Source organism: Varanus komodoensis, unplaced genomic scaffold (assembly GCF_004798865.1).
Source record: "Varanus komodoensis strain SLA01 unplaced genomic scaffold, ASM479886v1 scaffold2, whole genome shotgun sequence".
NCBI lineage: Eukaryota > Metazoa > Chordata > Lepidosauria > Squamata > Varanidae > Varanus > Varanus komodoensis.
The window spans coordinates 30,526,596-30,540,118 of record NW_025335568.1 but is presented as its reverse complement, the minus strand read 5'-3'; the positions used below and the strand labels follow the sequence as shown (position 1 = coordinate 30,540,118).

At 36.9% G+C, this 13,523-nt stretch overlaps 1 protein-coding gene across 1 annotated transcript in view; it reads right to left on the bottom strand.

The window, feature by feature from the left end:
• Nucleotides 1-2,282: 2,282 nt before the first annotated feature.
• HSPA4L (heat shock protein family A (Hsp70) member 4 like) overlaps nucleotides 2,283-13,523 on the bottom strand; it is a 36,235-nt gene continuing 24,994 nt past the window's right edge. Inside the window, exons 13-19 of the mRNA XM_044429126.1 lie at nucleotides 12,995-13,093; nucleotides 12,323-12,460; nucleotides 11,897-12,022; nucleotides 9,729-9,836; nucleotides 8,202-8,321; nucleotides 7,131-7,292; nucleotides 2,283-4,967 (exon numbers count right to left, since the gene is read on the bottom strand). Of these exons, the coding sequence (XP_044285061.1) occupies nucleotides 4,782-4,967; nucleotides 7,131-7,292; nucleotides 8,202-8,321; nucleotides 9,729-9,836; nucleotides 11,897-12,022; nucleotides 12,323-12,460; nucleotides 12,995-13,093 (939 nt within the window). The 3' untranslated portion in view covers nucleotides 2,283-4,781. The remainder of the gene's footprint in view (nucleotides 4,968-7,130; nucleotides 7,293-8,201; nucleotides 8,322-9,728; nucleotides 9,837-11,896; nucleotides 12,023-12,322; nucleotides 12,461-12,994; nucleotides 13,094-13,523) is intronic.

The following is a 13,523-nucleotide window of genomic DNA, read 5'->3' as shown; positions in this document are numbered from 1 at the left end:
CCTCTGCTCCACAAAGACAACAGAATACACTTGCTAAATATAAAATGTCCGTTGAACTGACCTCTTTGGCAATGGCAGCTGAGAGATTTGGCTTCAGCTCTGTGCTGATGCTGAATGCTTTTTCAGGTGCATTTTCATTCTGTATCTTGGGTTGTGTGTGTGTACGTGTACAACACAATCATCAGTGATTATCATGTTTAGGAACATTTTGTGAACTCTACTTTAGGCAGGCTGCAAACTTGATATAAGCATTGTTAGTTGCAGCAGTAATGCAATTAAGCTGTTCGCTGTACAAGTTTCTATTTAGCTACCCTGACCTAAAAATGAAAGCAGCACATGGTGTTTTGTTTGCTAACCATTGTACTTTAAGCAAGCTTCTTTCCTCCAATTTCCTACAATTTTATGTCCACAGTTATCCCTTCATTAAAGCAAACTGAGAAAATGTTTTCATTAAGAATGATCTTTGTGATTTCAGATTCCATATCCACCCACCTTTCACAGCATGATTTTATGTTAATCTGGCAGCTGGCAGGCTGGTGTAATCTTGCTGCTGTATAGAAAGATTTACTTAGCAAGCCTGGAAGTAAAACTCTCATGTTCTAAAGTGTGTATCCATGCAGAAGAAAGAAAAGAGCAAACTTTTGGTGAAAGCTTACTGAATAGTAAAATACAATACTAAGTTCACACAGAGGGCAATAAAACTTTTTTCAGGCACTTGTACTCTCATGAATTCAGATTTTGGGTTACAGTTCATTAATCAAATTATTTTTGTCAAGGACCTAGTTCCATTAAGGTAAAGAAGATGGTCAGAAGTCTCGTAAAAGTGCGAGGGCAAATGATAAAAGATTAGTGTTCAAATGTACAGTCCAACTCAAGTAAATGTGTGAGATAAGAGCCATGGAAGCAATAACCAAGCATTTAACAGGAATACACTCTACTAACGTGGAAGCTCTATTATAGGTAGACAATGGCATTCTGAAAACTAGTCTGCCAAACTCTTAGTGAATGTGAAGCAAACAATTTCTAAGAAAGAATAAAATTATAATCCAATCACAGTGAACTGCATGAGTGATCCAAAGTGGTGAAGATGTACAGGCAACCATTTTGTAGACTAAATCTCAATGTGAACAAGAAATCCATAAAATTAATACATCTTGAGATAGTCAATGAGTCATATGGTTTTACGAAAAAGTGCTGAAAAAAGCAGGCAGTACATTTTTTAACATATCCAGACATTGTCAAATATGTAAAAATCATTAGGGAGTGAGTTCAGGTAGCATAAATTACAGTTCTTCCTTTCACTCAGGTTCAACTAGATTAGGGGTGGTCCTGACTTAGATTACACACTTTTGTCTTAGTAGTTCTTCAGTTTTAAAAGCATGCTGGTATCTCCTTTCTCTTAGTAGCCATTACTGTTGTGATCACCCTAATTTTGCTTCAACTGACTTACCAGTTGGGATAAGAAATCATATGGGAATTACCTTTTGCATTTCTTTCCCCACTAGCCCCTTTTTCCCATTTTCACCTCTGTGTGCATATATACCTGCCAGCTAAGGATAACACTTGCTGCATTTCCTGAAGAGGACCATAATAAATCTGTAGTCTTTTGAAGTGCAACAAGACTGTTCATTTTTTTTCCTTGCAAGGTATCTCTTAATACTTGAGCAACTCTTCCTTACTTTTATGGGTATCATACTCATCATTAGATGGATGAGCTGTGTATTTCCAAATCTGTAATAAAACTTTCTTGGCTGTCATGTTTTTTATACATGTTAACATTCCAACTTGAGATTTTGTATACATATCTATTTAACCATTTTTCAATTTAGTGACCAGTTAATATTTAGAACAGAGGCAAAGAAACCTTTATCTGTGAAGGGTCACGCAAAAAGTCAGTTGGGAGCTGCACCCAATGGTGGGGACAGACAGAGCCCTAAGCTTATGGAATATGCCACAAAGCAGAACACATGAAATTAATTCAAGAGCTACAGGTTGCCCAACCCAGGTTTGGAATTAAATGGATTTATCACAGTGTACTGAATTCAGTATATGGTATGTTATTCATTCAGGCTGAAGTAGCTGGAAGACTGCATGGAATGGGCTCTTACCATAAAACACAGAAGTCAAAGGAATGTTGTAGCAATGCATAAATGTTTTACCCAACAGGTGCTTACCTTTGAATTATTCTCCTATGAACTATTTAGGATATACTTCTAAATATACCCCACAGCAACAAGATCATGCTTTCTTAGTGCACAGGCAGACACAGGAGTGGGTAAAATGGTTTATAGAGTTTTAATGTTGGCACTTTATTAAATTTTAATATTGTAGTTGATTTCATTTCATTCTTACCGTTTATGTATTGCTATTAGTATTGTAATTGTTCTAGTCTTTTACTGCTGTAAGCCACTTTGAGCACCAAGAATAGATGGAATATAAATAAATACGTTAACAACAATGTAACTAGAAATCCTCTCCAATGTTTCCAAATGTATGAAGATGAATACTAGCTTTATGCTACTCCTTTCATAAAATAACTGAAAATTATTCCATCCAAATAGGTGTCCCCTACTCACAAATCAACAAGTTGCAGCATTATATTTCCAATTGAGGGCCTAAGCCCAACCCCCACCCTACTCCCAAAGCGAATAGTAAGAACTCTGGCTATTGGGCAATATAGAAATGTAATACATTAAAATAGTGTGTCCCTCCTTCTTTGTCATCTTTAGAGGCAAATATGTATGTCTGTTGGTGCCTGGGATTTACAGTACCTTTGAAGATTTCTTAGCTGAAGCTCTATTTGCTCTTTTATTTTTCATCTTGACCATGGCTTGTTGTACTCTCTGGGTTCAGACAACACAACAGACCAGCTAGGGTTTTCTAAACCATAAAGAAGCTATGGCTTCTTAGTGCATCTTACAGCCCCCCCCCCCAAAACAGGAAGCACAGGGGATTCAGACAACACACTAAGCTACGCACGCAGTGGCTTAGCACGCAATGTGAACCCATGCACTATGTAGCTGCATGTCCTCCATTCTGCCCTGAAGAAAACTGGTTAAAAGACTGCAGGGTTAGAGTGCTATCGTCAGCCAGTGTGAAGGCACTTACTGAAGAAATGCCTGCCACTTATTGTTAAAAGCAGAGAAATGGGAGACTGCATGAGGGGGCCAAGCATATCAAAACATCTGCTTACCACATCATGTAGTGGAAGATAACACAATTGTTTCAGAGATCCCACCCCGCAGGCAACCTTATAGAAATATTACTATACATTGCACAATGAAGAAAAATTCTGCCCACTAAAGTCAATAACCTGTAAAACTGGAAATTCAGAGAACATACAAAATAGGCCAGAAAATCCCTTTGCATGCAGCTTGGTCTAGAATCACCAACAGTATACATACAGTTTGAAACAAGCTAAGTAAATTTGCATAGTTAGCAGTCAAGAAAATAGATAACCGAATCGCTTGTAGAGTTTTTCAAAGAGCAACATTCTGCTAACATAACAGTAACATTTCTCCCTAAGATTAGGTGATCTCAGTGAAAGTCACTGTTTCTTCCTAATGAGTGCTTTGCCATCTTTCAAGACAGCTGAGTTAGTACTTACTCAGGCTGGGACTCAGACTTAACAACTGTGTCTGTAGTACTCAATGCATTTGGAACATCAATAGCTTATTCATGTCTTTTGGCTTAGTATTTTATGCATGCCAAATAAAGTCAGCAAAGTATACTTGGAACCAGTAATAACAGATTTTGCTGCTACTTGTGCTTTTTTCCCCCAAGCACAGACTATAAAATGGAAAATCTTTTGCCAGAAAGAATGGCAGAAGTTTTTCAGTAAAGAATACTGACATAGACACGATCAATACCAATTTATGACCATTTTATGCCTGTATTTTCTGCTTTTAATTGTGAGGATGTATTTAAAAAACATGCACATGCAGCATTCAGAATGAAGCCAAACCAGTAAGGTTAGAAGCAGTTAAGAGAAATGAAAAATGTCTCCTAGTTATGGCCTTTAAAATTCCACTAGCATTTCATACTATTACAACTTTAACAGTGTCTCAGCATCAACAGAGAATATGATATACAGGACTGTGTGTACATGGAGACCATGAGCTTTATTTTGAGTCATGTTGCTAATTTTATGACAAAGAATGCTGCTGGTATGAGCTCCTTTCAAGCGTTAAGATGTTTTGTCTACAAAGTTCTTACATGTTTTCATGGTACATCAACAAGATGAACTAGTTTGCCAGCTAACCTCTATTTTAATATTTAAATTAGAACAGTACAACAACTAGAAAAAGGTCAGTGCTTCAAGTGGCAATGTTTAAGCCACATCAGATCCAATATCTTCCAAAATAAAGATGCAAAAATCTACACTTCAGCATCAATAGTGCAATACAGTGGCCTTTCCTGAATAAAGGAGCAGAGGCTTACCCACAATAAAAGCTTTAAATAAGGTAGATTGTTGTCATTTATATATATATATATGTATATATATGTATATATCAAATCTGCCTATTTGATATAAAATATATCAGGAAAGCTTAAATTGACTTTTACAATCTACATTCAACTAAAGCTCCACACAAGCGACATCAATGGAATGAACAATGGGAATGCACTCAATAGAAAAACACTTTCAAACCTACTGCAAAGAACAAAGGACAGAAAGTTGACTAAGTAACTGAACATTTGCAGTGTGAATCAGACATAAAAGAAAGATGGACCCTTAGATTACTTGCACTATTTTTAATGGACTGAAAGAAATGTAAAACCTAGTCCACATCCATTTCTTCAGATGAATTAGCCTGCTGGCAACTGTCCTCTGATTTTGCGTCAGCACCGCTTTGTCCGTTCACTGGTCCATTGTGTTCGTTATTAGATTTTGCTTGACCTTCAGACAGGGGCTCTGCCTTGGGCTTAGGTTTGTAAATAATAGGATTGCATATATTGTCCAGTTCCTGTAAGAATTAACAGAAAATAAGGAAGTTACGATGCATCACTGACAAATTAGAACACAACAGCACATGAAATTGGTTCTGGTGTAATTTTAGAAAATAAATTTGGGAACAATTTCAGCTGCCTACAATTTGCAAATTTGGTATTAAGCAGCTATTTACATATCAGCTTGAAGAGTCTTCTATGAAAACTAACTCAAATATTTTTGGCTAAATTATTGACAAAGCCTTGCAGTGAAGTATACAAAACAGTTTCTACTGTATTTAAAGATGCATAGGAAACTGTTCCTTGGTTATCTACAAAGGTAATGCCTATCCATTGTTTGGCTGGAATTTGTTTACTGTTTCTGACATTTTTCATTCAATTCTCCTATGTTCTCTGTGGAAGATTCTTGCAAATATGACATCCAACCAAGAGGTGTCCCTAAATTTCAGAAGGTTAGGTACAGTCTAAAAGGCAGCCTTTTGGGGCAATTTGTCTGAAAATGGCACACATGATAGAGGTGTTTCCAGGAAAGCCTGCAAAGTTGCAAAAGGCTAGATGCTGGGACTAAGGTGTTATGACAGAAATGTATGTTGTCTCCATTATTATCCACAATACTAGTTAATTCCCTGGTCTATTTATGCTTACTTTTCTATTAACACTAGTCTAGTAATACTGTTTCTCCTCCTCCTGGATGCAAACCTTAACGATGTAAGAGTGTTTAAGAGTGTCAAGAGAAGCCAAGAGCAATGCCACAAGGAAGCCAGACTTTCACACTAGGCTGGTCTCACCTATTCTAGGTGACTAGAACACAAAAGGAAGAAACAAATCAAAAACCAAACTTGTGGAAGAATTTGACTTATGGGTCAGAAATGAAGCAGAAAACTAATAGAATTCTGTGAAAACAACCATAGGTTTATTGTGAATAAACTGGTCAGATGAGTGTACTGGTCATCAAATGGCCAATAAGGGAATCAAATAGCCTATGCAGGAAATAGAGAACCTGTATTCTCACTGCTAAAGCAAGGCCAGATGCAAATTATAACCATGGTCTTTTAATATCACAAATTAGAGTAAAGCTGCAAAAGATTACTAACAGAAGCACAGCATTAAAACACAACTGAAATAACATTCCTGAGGAATGTTTAAATTCCACATAAAGAACAGATTTGCATTACTGAAATCAACTGAAGAACTGAGAAGTGAAACCAGAAACATTATTAGGGAAGAAGGAACTTTTCAGCAACTATCATGGAAAGACAAAAAGAACTATTACAACTGCCAGTGCCCAGGAATAGAGAAAAGGAAAAGACTTAATTGTCCTGATATATAACTTGTACCATGGACAAGAAATTACTGTTAAGACAGAATACAAAGAGACAGAGTGGTTTCCATTTTCATTCAATCGCATCAGACAAGAGTGCATTTTATCTATTTGTCCAATCTGTAAGTGGAAAATATAAAGAAATTTGGCTTAGGATCAGAGGAATTGAACAACTTGACTGTTAACAATGAATGTTAACAATGAAGAAACTGAAATTGTGAAATATTTTGTGTACCTTGGCACAGTCATCAATCACAATGGAGACTACAAGGATGACATCAGAAGACTGAGACTTGGAAGGATTGCAATGAAAGCACTAGAAAAGATCATCAAGTGTAGGGAGGTTTCACTAAAGATTAGCGACGAAGATCATTCACTCTATTGTGTTCCTGATCAAGATGGATGAATGGAAGTTGGGCACTGAAGAATGCCAACAAGAAAAAAATGATGCATTCAAAACATGGTGCTAGAGCAGAACTTTGTTCTCCTGGAATAAGAGAAAGATGGTCCATGAAATTTTTTAATCACAACAGCAGGTCCTAGGTCAAATCAAGGAAGAACTTTTCCTGCAAGCATAAATGTCAAAGCTGAAGCTGTCATACTTTGGATATGAGAAGGCAAAACTATCTGGAGAAGAAAATAAGGCCAGGCAATGTCAAGGCAGAAGACAAAATTTGACATGGACCAGTTCTAGAAAGGAAGTCACAGCCTTTTGTTTACTAGAGCTGAGCAGGGCTGTCAAGGACAGGACATTTTGGAAGGCATTCATATATAGGGTCACCTTTGGTCAGAAGTGTCTTGATGGCACATAAAAACAAATTAATGCAGTTTTACTCACAAAGTGCTTCAGATTATTTACCTTAGATTTTGCAATTATTTCTGCAACTTTCACCACAGGATCCTGTGTCAGACTCAGCCTGTTCTGTGCATTCATTTTTGAATTCAACCAATTCATAGCCTCAGTGGTACACTTTTCAACTTTTTCCATGTCAACAGGATCAATGTGACTGTATTTTTCATCCTGGAGAAAAAAAACTAAATTCAGAATTCAATAACATAATAAACACAATTACGACAATTACTAAGGAAGCCTAACTATGGTTTAGTGTGATGTCTGTACTGACAAACCATCGCTATTTGAAAACAAACTAGAAAATGAGAAAATCATAATTTGAAGTTCCTGAGGATAACTTCCTCCACTGAGGCAAATTCTGCATTCACAAGGTAAAGTTTCTGAAGTCATCTGCAACATCCCTGTTTATTTGCAACTCTTTCAAAATAGTCATATGCCTGATAATAATACAGATGAATTCACCTGTGAGAGGATGGAAACCAATACAAAAAACGAGCTCAAAGTAAAAGACACAAATTTGACTTCAAGTACTGCTCCACTTACTTAAGGAAAAAATCACATTCTTAAATCTGATCAGAAATGGTACATAAAGGTGTGCTTGCAGGAATGACAGATCAACAGACCTTGCAACAGAGGTGAATGTGTAGTGGAACTGGACAGTTTAAGATGTTCTATTGTGCTCCTGGTATAATTGGTTCACACACACAGACATCCATTTGATGACTAATGTCTAAGTGTACAAGCTATAGCCACTGAAAAAACATTCTTTGCACACTTGAAGTAACAACAACAACAACAACAAAATGCTGTTATCAAAACTACATCACACAAACAGAGAGTTATTAGCAGACCCAGGGTAACACTAAGGTTTCCAGGATGCAATTACTTTCAGAAAAGTTAAGTAATCCAACCTAAGCAGGGCAGTTAAAATGATCCTGTAAGTTACGGGCTTATGTTCCAGTAAATTAGCCTGAAAACCTATACACCTAGGAAAATCTAGGAAGAAGTCTACAGAAATCAATGGAGTTTACTTCTGAACAAGCATATATAGGATTGGCATGCAGTCTTGGGTTCTACCTTATTTTTGTATCCTTCTATGGCTTTCATAAGCAGCTGGAGTTTCTTTCCCAAATCATTTAATGCCTTTGGCCTTTCTTCATGTTCCATGTACCTATCCTGGATAGGAACACCAAATTTCTACAAACAAAAAACAGATATTGGCATATTATATGATTATTTGATATAAAATGGGAGAAAACCTGGATAAAGTTTCTATAAGCTGGATCAAGACTCATCAAACAACTGAAGTCTCATTGATTTCAGTAAGTCTACTCCATGTCAGACTAGTATTTCTATTATTTATTCAGTTTCTGAGATTTATTATTTAGTAATTATTTTATTTATTTATTTATTTATTTTATTTTATTTTGGCTTTATATCCTGCCTTTTTCCTACAAAGGGCTCAAGGCAGCTTACATCATTCTCCTCCTCCATCTTATCCCCACAACAACAATCCTGTGAGGTAGGTTGGGCTGAGAGTCTGTGACTGGCCCAAAGTCACCCAGTTGGCTCCATGGCTGAGCAAGGACTAGAACCCAGATCGCCTGAGTCCCAGTCCTATGCTCTTAACCACTACACCACACTGACTCTAATTAAACAGAACTGTTTTAAAACCTACTGACATAGAAGTACAACCACAGCAAATGAGAGAAGCAAAAGCACTAGTTACTGAGAAAGCCAGACAAGTAGATCACAACACTAGCAAGACTATATTTCATGTGTATTTAGAGTCACTGTCTGCAAGCCGCCCTGCAACTCTATCTAGTTAAACACCCCTTGACCAATGCAGGAAACCCAGAGCTAGAGTATCCCCAAGAAATGGCTGTTGGCTTCCACTAGCCTCAGTGTTGTTCTGATCTCCCCAGCAGAAAGATGGAATACAATTGTTATGAAAATAGCAAAGGACCGAATGATCAGATGTATTCATTTATAGGAGTAACTGGGGTAAAACAGAGTTAAGGGGAATAACAGGAAGGGTGGTGGTAAGAAATGCCTGTGATGCTCCAAGAGGACATGTCACAAACTGAAGGGCACTGAGTGTGAGTATGATTTACGGATTATTCTCCAGGCATGTCATTCTTATGGATATTCTAGGATCCATCCCTAGATCCCTGCTAATACTGGCTACTGGGGAACATGAACAGGAGGGTGCTATGGTATTAACGTCCTGCTTTTGTGTTTTCCATAGTCATACTAGAATACCCGTAAGGGTTGTAATGCATCAGGCTTATGCTTATGAGAAGCCAGATGAACATATGTATGGAGTGGGGGCTTAGCTTTATACTGGAAGAGGAACAACTTTATTGAAGGTTCTGATGTTTGTACTCAAGGCAGTGTAAAGTCCCAGTGTTTGTAGCTACTCCATTTAATCAACTTTAAGAACTAGTAAATTTATTTATGACATCTTGAACTTGCCATTTCTTGGCAGTTTTCATTGACTTTTGTTTAAGGACTGCAGTACCATGCCTCCAGGGAAAGGAGTTTACAATTAAGGACAATGGAGAGTCTATTCAATCATAACATTTCAAAGAGTCCAGGTCTTACTTTCATTTCCTGAAGTTTTTCCACGTATACATGTTTTGGTTGATCTTCTCCATCTTCATAAAGCCAGTTTTCTGTATCCTCCAACATTAAAGTTATCTTTCTTGAATCCTAGAAAATATAGTAGAAAATACTGTAGTACATCAAGTCTTGGCATGTTGAGTTACTGAAAACAGCAATATGTCTTCATCTATCTAACTTACAAATAACATGAAGAAATTACATGAATACACAAATATGTGTATTACAAGGAATCCTGAATTCTACAGTGGATCATAAGAAAGGAAAAACAAACAGCACAGGTAGGGATTGAACTGTCAGAAACGGCAGCAAGCTACCACCCATATGAAACTGTGAACTGGGGATTGCCAACTGTCTTGTGCACAAACAGATAGCAGGAATTGAGTTTTGTTTGTTACAAGAACTTCAAAAACACCTTTCTTATTTTAGTTACCTCCTACACTTTTTGAATCAAGGCTGGCATACTGTCTAACCCTGCTAGAACGAGGACAACAGAGCAAGGTATAAAGCTAAGTAAATTAAGTCTAATGGTTAATTAGTCAAGTAATGTAGGAAGCCCATAATTCCATGTAAGCTTCTGCCTCAGAAATACCTTGCTAATTCAGTTTAGTCTGTACTCAAGTGCTCTAATACAGTTAAAATTTAGTACACTTAAAGCTATACTTATGTAGATACAAACCAGTATTTTTTCTTTGCAAATACACATATGACATTACTGTGATACTGAAACTTACAGAAATTACTAAACTGACAGGGTCTTTGGCAAGGGGCAGCATAGAAATGTTTTAATAAATAAACAAAAATAATAAAATGGACATGATTGAGAGTTAAAGGTGCACAAATTTATGAGATTTGCAGTTCTGGTGTGGTTATGAAATGAAAAAGAAACTATTGAGGATGACCTTTCCTTCTAAAATGAATGACAATTTACTAATATCATGTTAATAGATGCCTTTTAGTATTTCAAAAAGCCAACTTTAAATTTTATTTATTAAAAGTATTTTAAACCCATCTTTCATGTAAATATCAGGGCAGTAAAAATGTAGCAACTAAATAAATATAATGAAAGGGCATACATAAAACAACATTACAATAAAAAAAATCACAGGCATAAAAGGTAACCCAAGTAAAGTTAAGAACATTATGCTTTAAAATGCCCAAGTAAATTAGTAAATTTTGATCTGACACTAAAATGATGGTAATGTCAGCAAAAGGGAAGCTTCAATGGAGAGAGCATTCCAGATAATGGGAGCCATTAAAAAACCTCCCTCTGCCTAGTTTCTACACATGATTTCCCTGGTACAGGAATTCATCATCAGAAGATTTGAAGAAACAGGTAAGTTGATCTGGCGGCTTATTTTATAATGTGTGTTTTAATTAAGATTATTTTATATGGATTTTAACTTATTGTTTTATCTATGTTGTAAGCCGCCCCGAGGCTTCGGCGAATGGGGCGGCATAAAAATGTTTTAATAAATAAATAAAAATAAAATCTGGGGAGATACACTCCTTCAGGTATGTAGGACCTGAGTCACAGAAGGCTTTAAAGGCAAGTATGAACACCTTGAATTGGGCTTGGAAGCAAACAGTAAGATATATTTGCTAACACACACACACAGCACTTCTATCCCACTCTTGACTCGCAAAGTGACTCATATCAATATGAAAAAAAGACAGAATATTAACTTATTTCACTGATTTCAGTGGCTTCATTTCAGCAGCTTCGGATCCCTTTCAGTCAGGATTTTGGATAAGCTCTTTAATGCCACATTCTAGTGCAGGGCAGAACAAAAGGTTAAAGCCAAAATACCAAGCTATTTTAGCTCAAAGCTCTTAATGTCAGTAACGAAGACACAGAAGAGTCGTTTTGAGCTTTCAGACCAGGAAAAAGCTGGCAAACCACTAAATGATTGTTCACTGAACAAAGGGGGAGGAATCAGGAGAAGGGTGGGGCAGTCTGAGAAATCCTGGAGTGTCAGATTGGGCCACCAGGTGGGCCAATTTTGGCCTGTAGGCCTGAGAGTCAATGCCCTTATGACAAAATCTGGAGCCAATCTACTGTACTGGTCTTATTCCAGCAGTGTTTTTTTAAATTTAACTATTCTTGCTAACTGAGCAGATTCCCCCTGTTATAAATGTACAGTTCTTACATCTTCAGTGATGAATTTGTCATAGACCCCACATAGCTTGTCCCTCAGATCATACACATATTCTTCAACAGCATTTTTGGCATCATTTTTTTCCTTCTCCAACTTATCTTGCATCATCATCTTCCCCTGTAAGAACACCAAATTAATAGGATGAGTTTAAACCTTGTATGTAGAATGAGGTTAAGTTTTCTGTTCGTGTTTTTGGAAATTTTCCAGTTTTTTGACCTGAACCCACAGCACTGTCATTTCCCCTAAACCTGACAGATAAACTTGCATTATATACATAAAACAGAACAATGTATTATATTCATTTGTAAGAAGATACATGATTCACAATGACAACTCTATTTCTTATCATTCCTTTATTTAACCCAGGATTGAGGCAACTAGAATCACAAACATGAAAACAAAAAAATTCTGTGTTACCTCATTTTCAATGTAGCAATTAATAAGGTCCTGCCCCACTTGTCGGTATAGGTTGACCTGGATAGGTAGATCAATACTCTTGATCTTCGCTTTAACTTTGCCAGATTGATTTGTATCAAGCTTGTCACCTGAAGCAGTCTGCAGAGTGAGAAATTGAAATACCTATTAACAATTTAGAATACTTGAGCCCAGTACCCTTAAATGTAGTGTCAACTCATGCAACACTATAATTTCTGCACATTCTATATCATTAATACTATCTGCAGTCACCATCTGTTCTTGGCTTCTTGTTAATTTTGAAATGAAAGAATGGAAAAAGAATAAAACTAATGGCTGCAGATGCTACAGGTCAAGCAAGGAAGCTACTTTCAAGCATTGCTTGCAAAGAAAATCCGCTCAGAGGTGCTTTAGATTAGCAGCCAAAGAATAGCCAGGACAACATTTTCTATAGGGGCTGTGCAAGAAAATCCTAATTCCTCATGTCATAGGATCAACAGGAAGCCTATTAGCCTTTGAATGCACATTTAATAAAAATTCCACAATATCAAAACACCTCCCTATATTTAAGTAAGTCATGGCAGAACACAACAAGAGTATTTTTCTAACATTTCTTAGCAATACCAGAAGACAGTGAACCATGTTCTATAATGTCTTTAGTTATTTCATACTGACCTTTCCTTCAGCTCCTATATGATCAACTTCTTCATCTGTTTGATTCTGTTCAGTTTGGTTCTTATGATTACCATCATCTTGATCAACCTGCATTTTAGCCTGTAAAAAACAACTCTCTCCATTAAACTTGACAGAAGGATTTCTTATTCTCGTCAACTATGCAGCAGCTTTCACAAACATCATTACTAAAAAATAAAAATAAAAAATCGAAACACTGTATCTAAATCAGGCCTGCAGAATCTCTGGACCAGGGTCTCTCAAAAGGCCATGGCCCTTCCATCTGTCTACATCTCTTTTGTCCCAGTCACAGATCATTTGCTGGCTTCCTAGCTTTTCAAAACCCTGACCCTCCCACCCTTTCTAGAAGGCTGAAATGCCTCTCCCAAGGCTCAGGCACCAGCATGAAGAGATTTATTCCAGAATGTACCAAGTGAGCTTTGGTCCGCTCATTTTGTATTGACCCTCCTGACCATTGGAATGTGGTTCCTGAAATTTCTAAAATGGAATCTGGCTCTATGAGTTTCTGCAT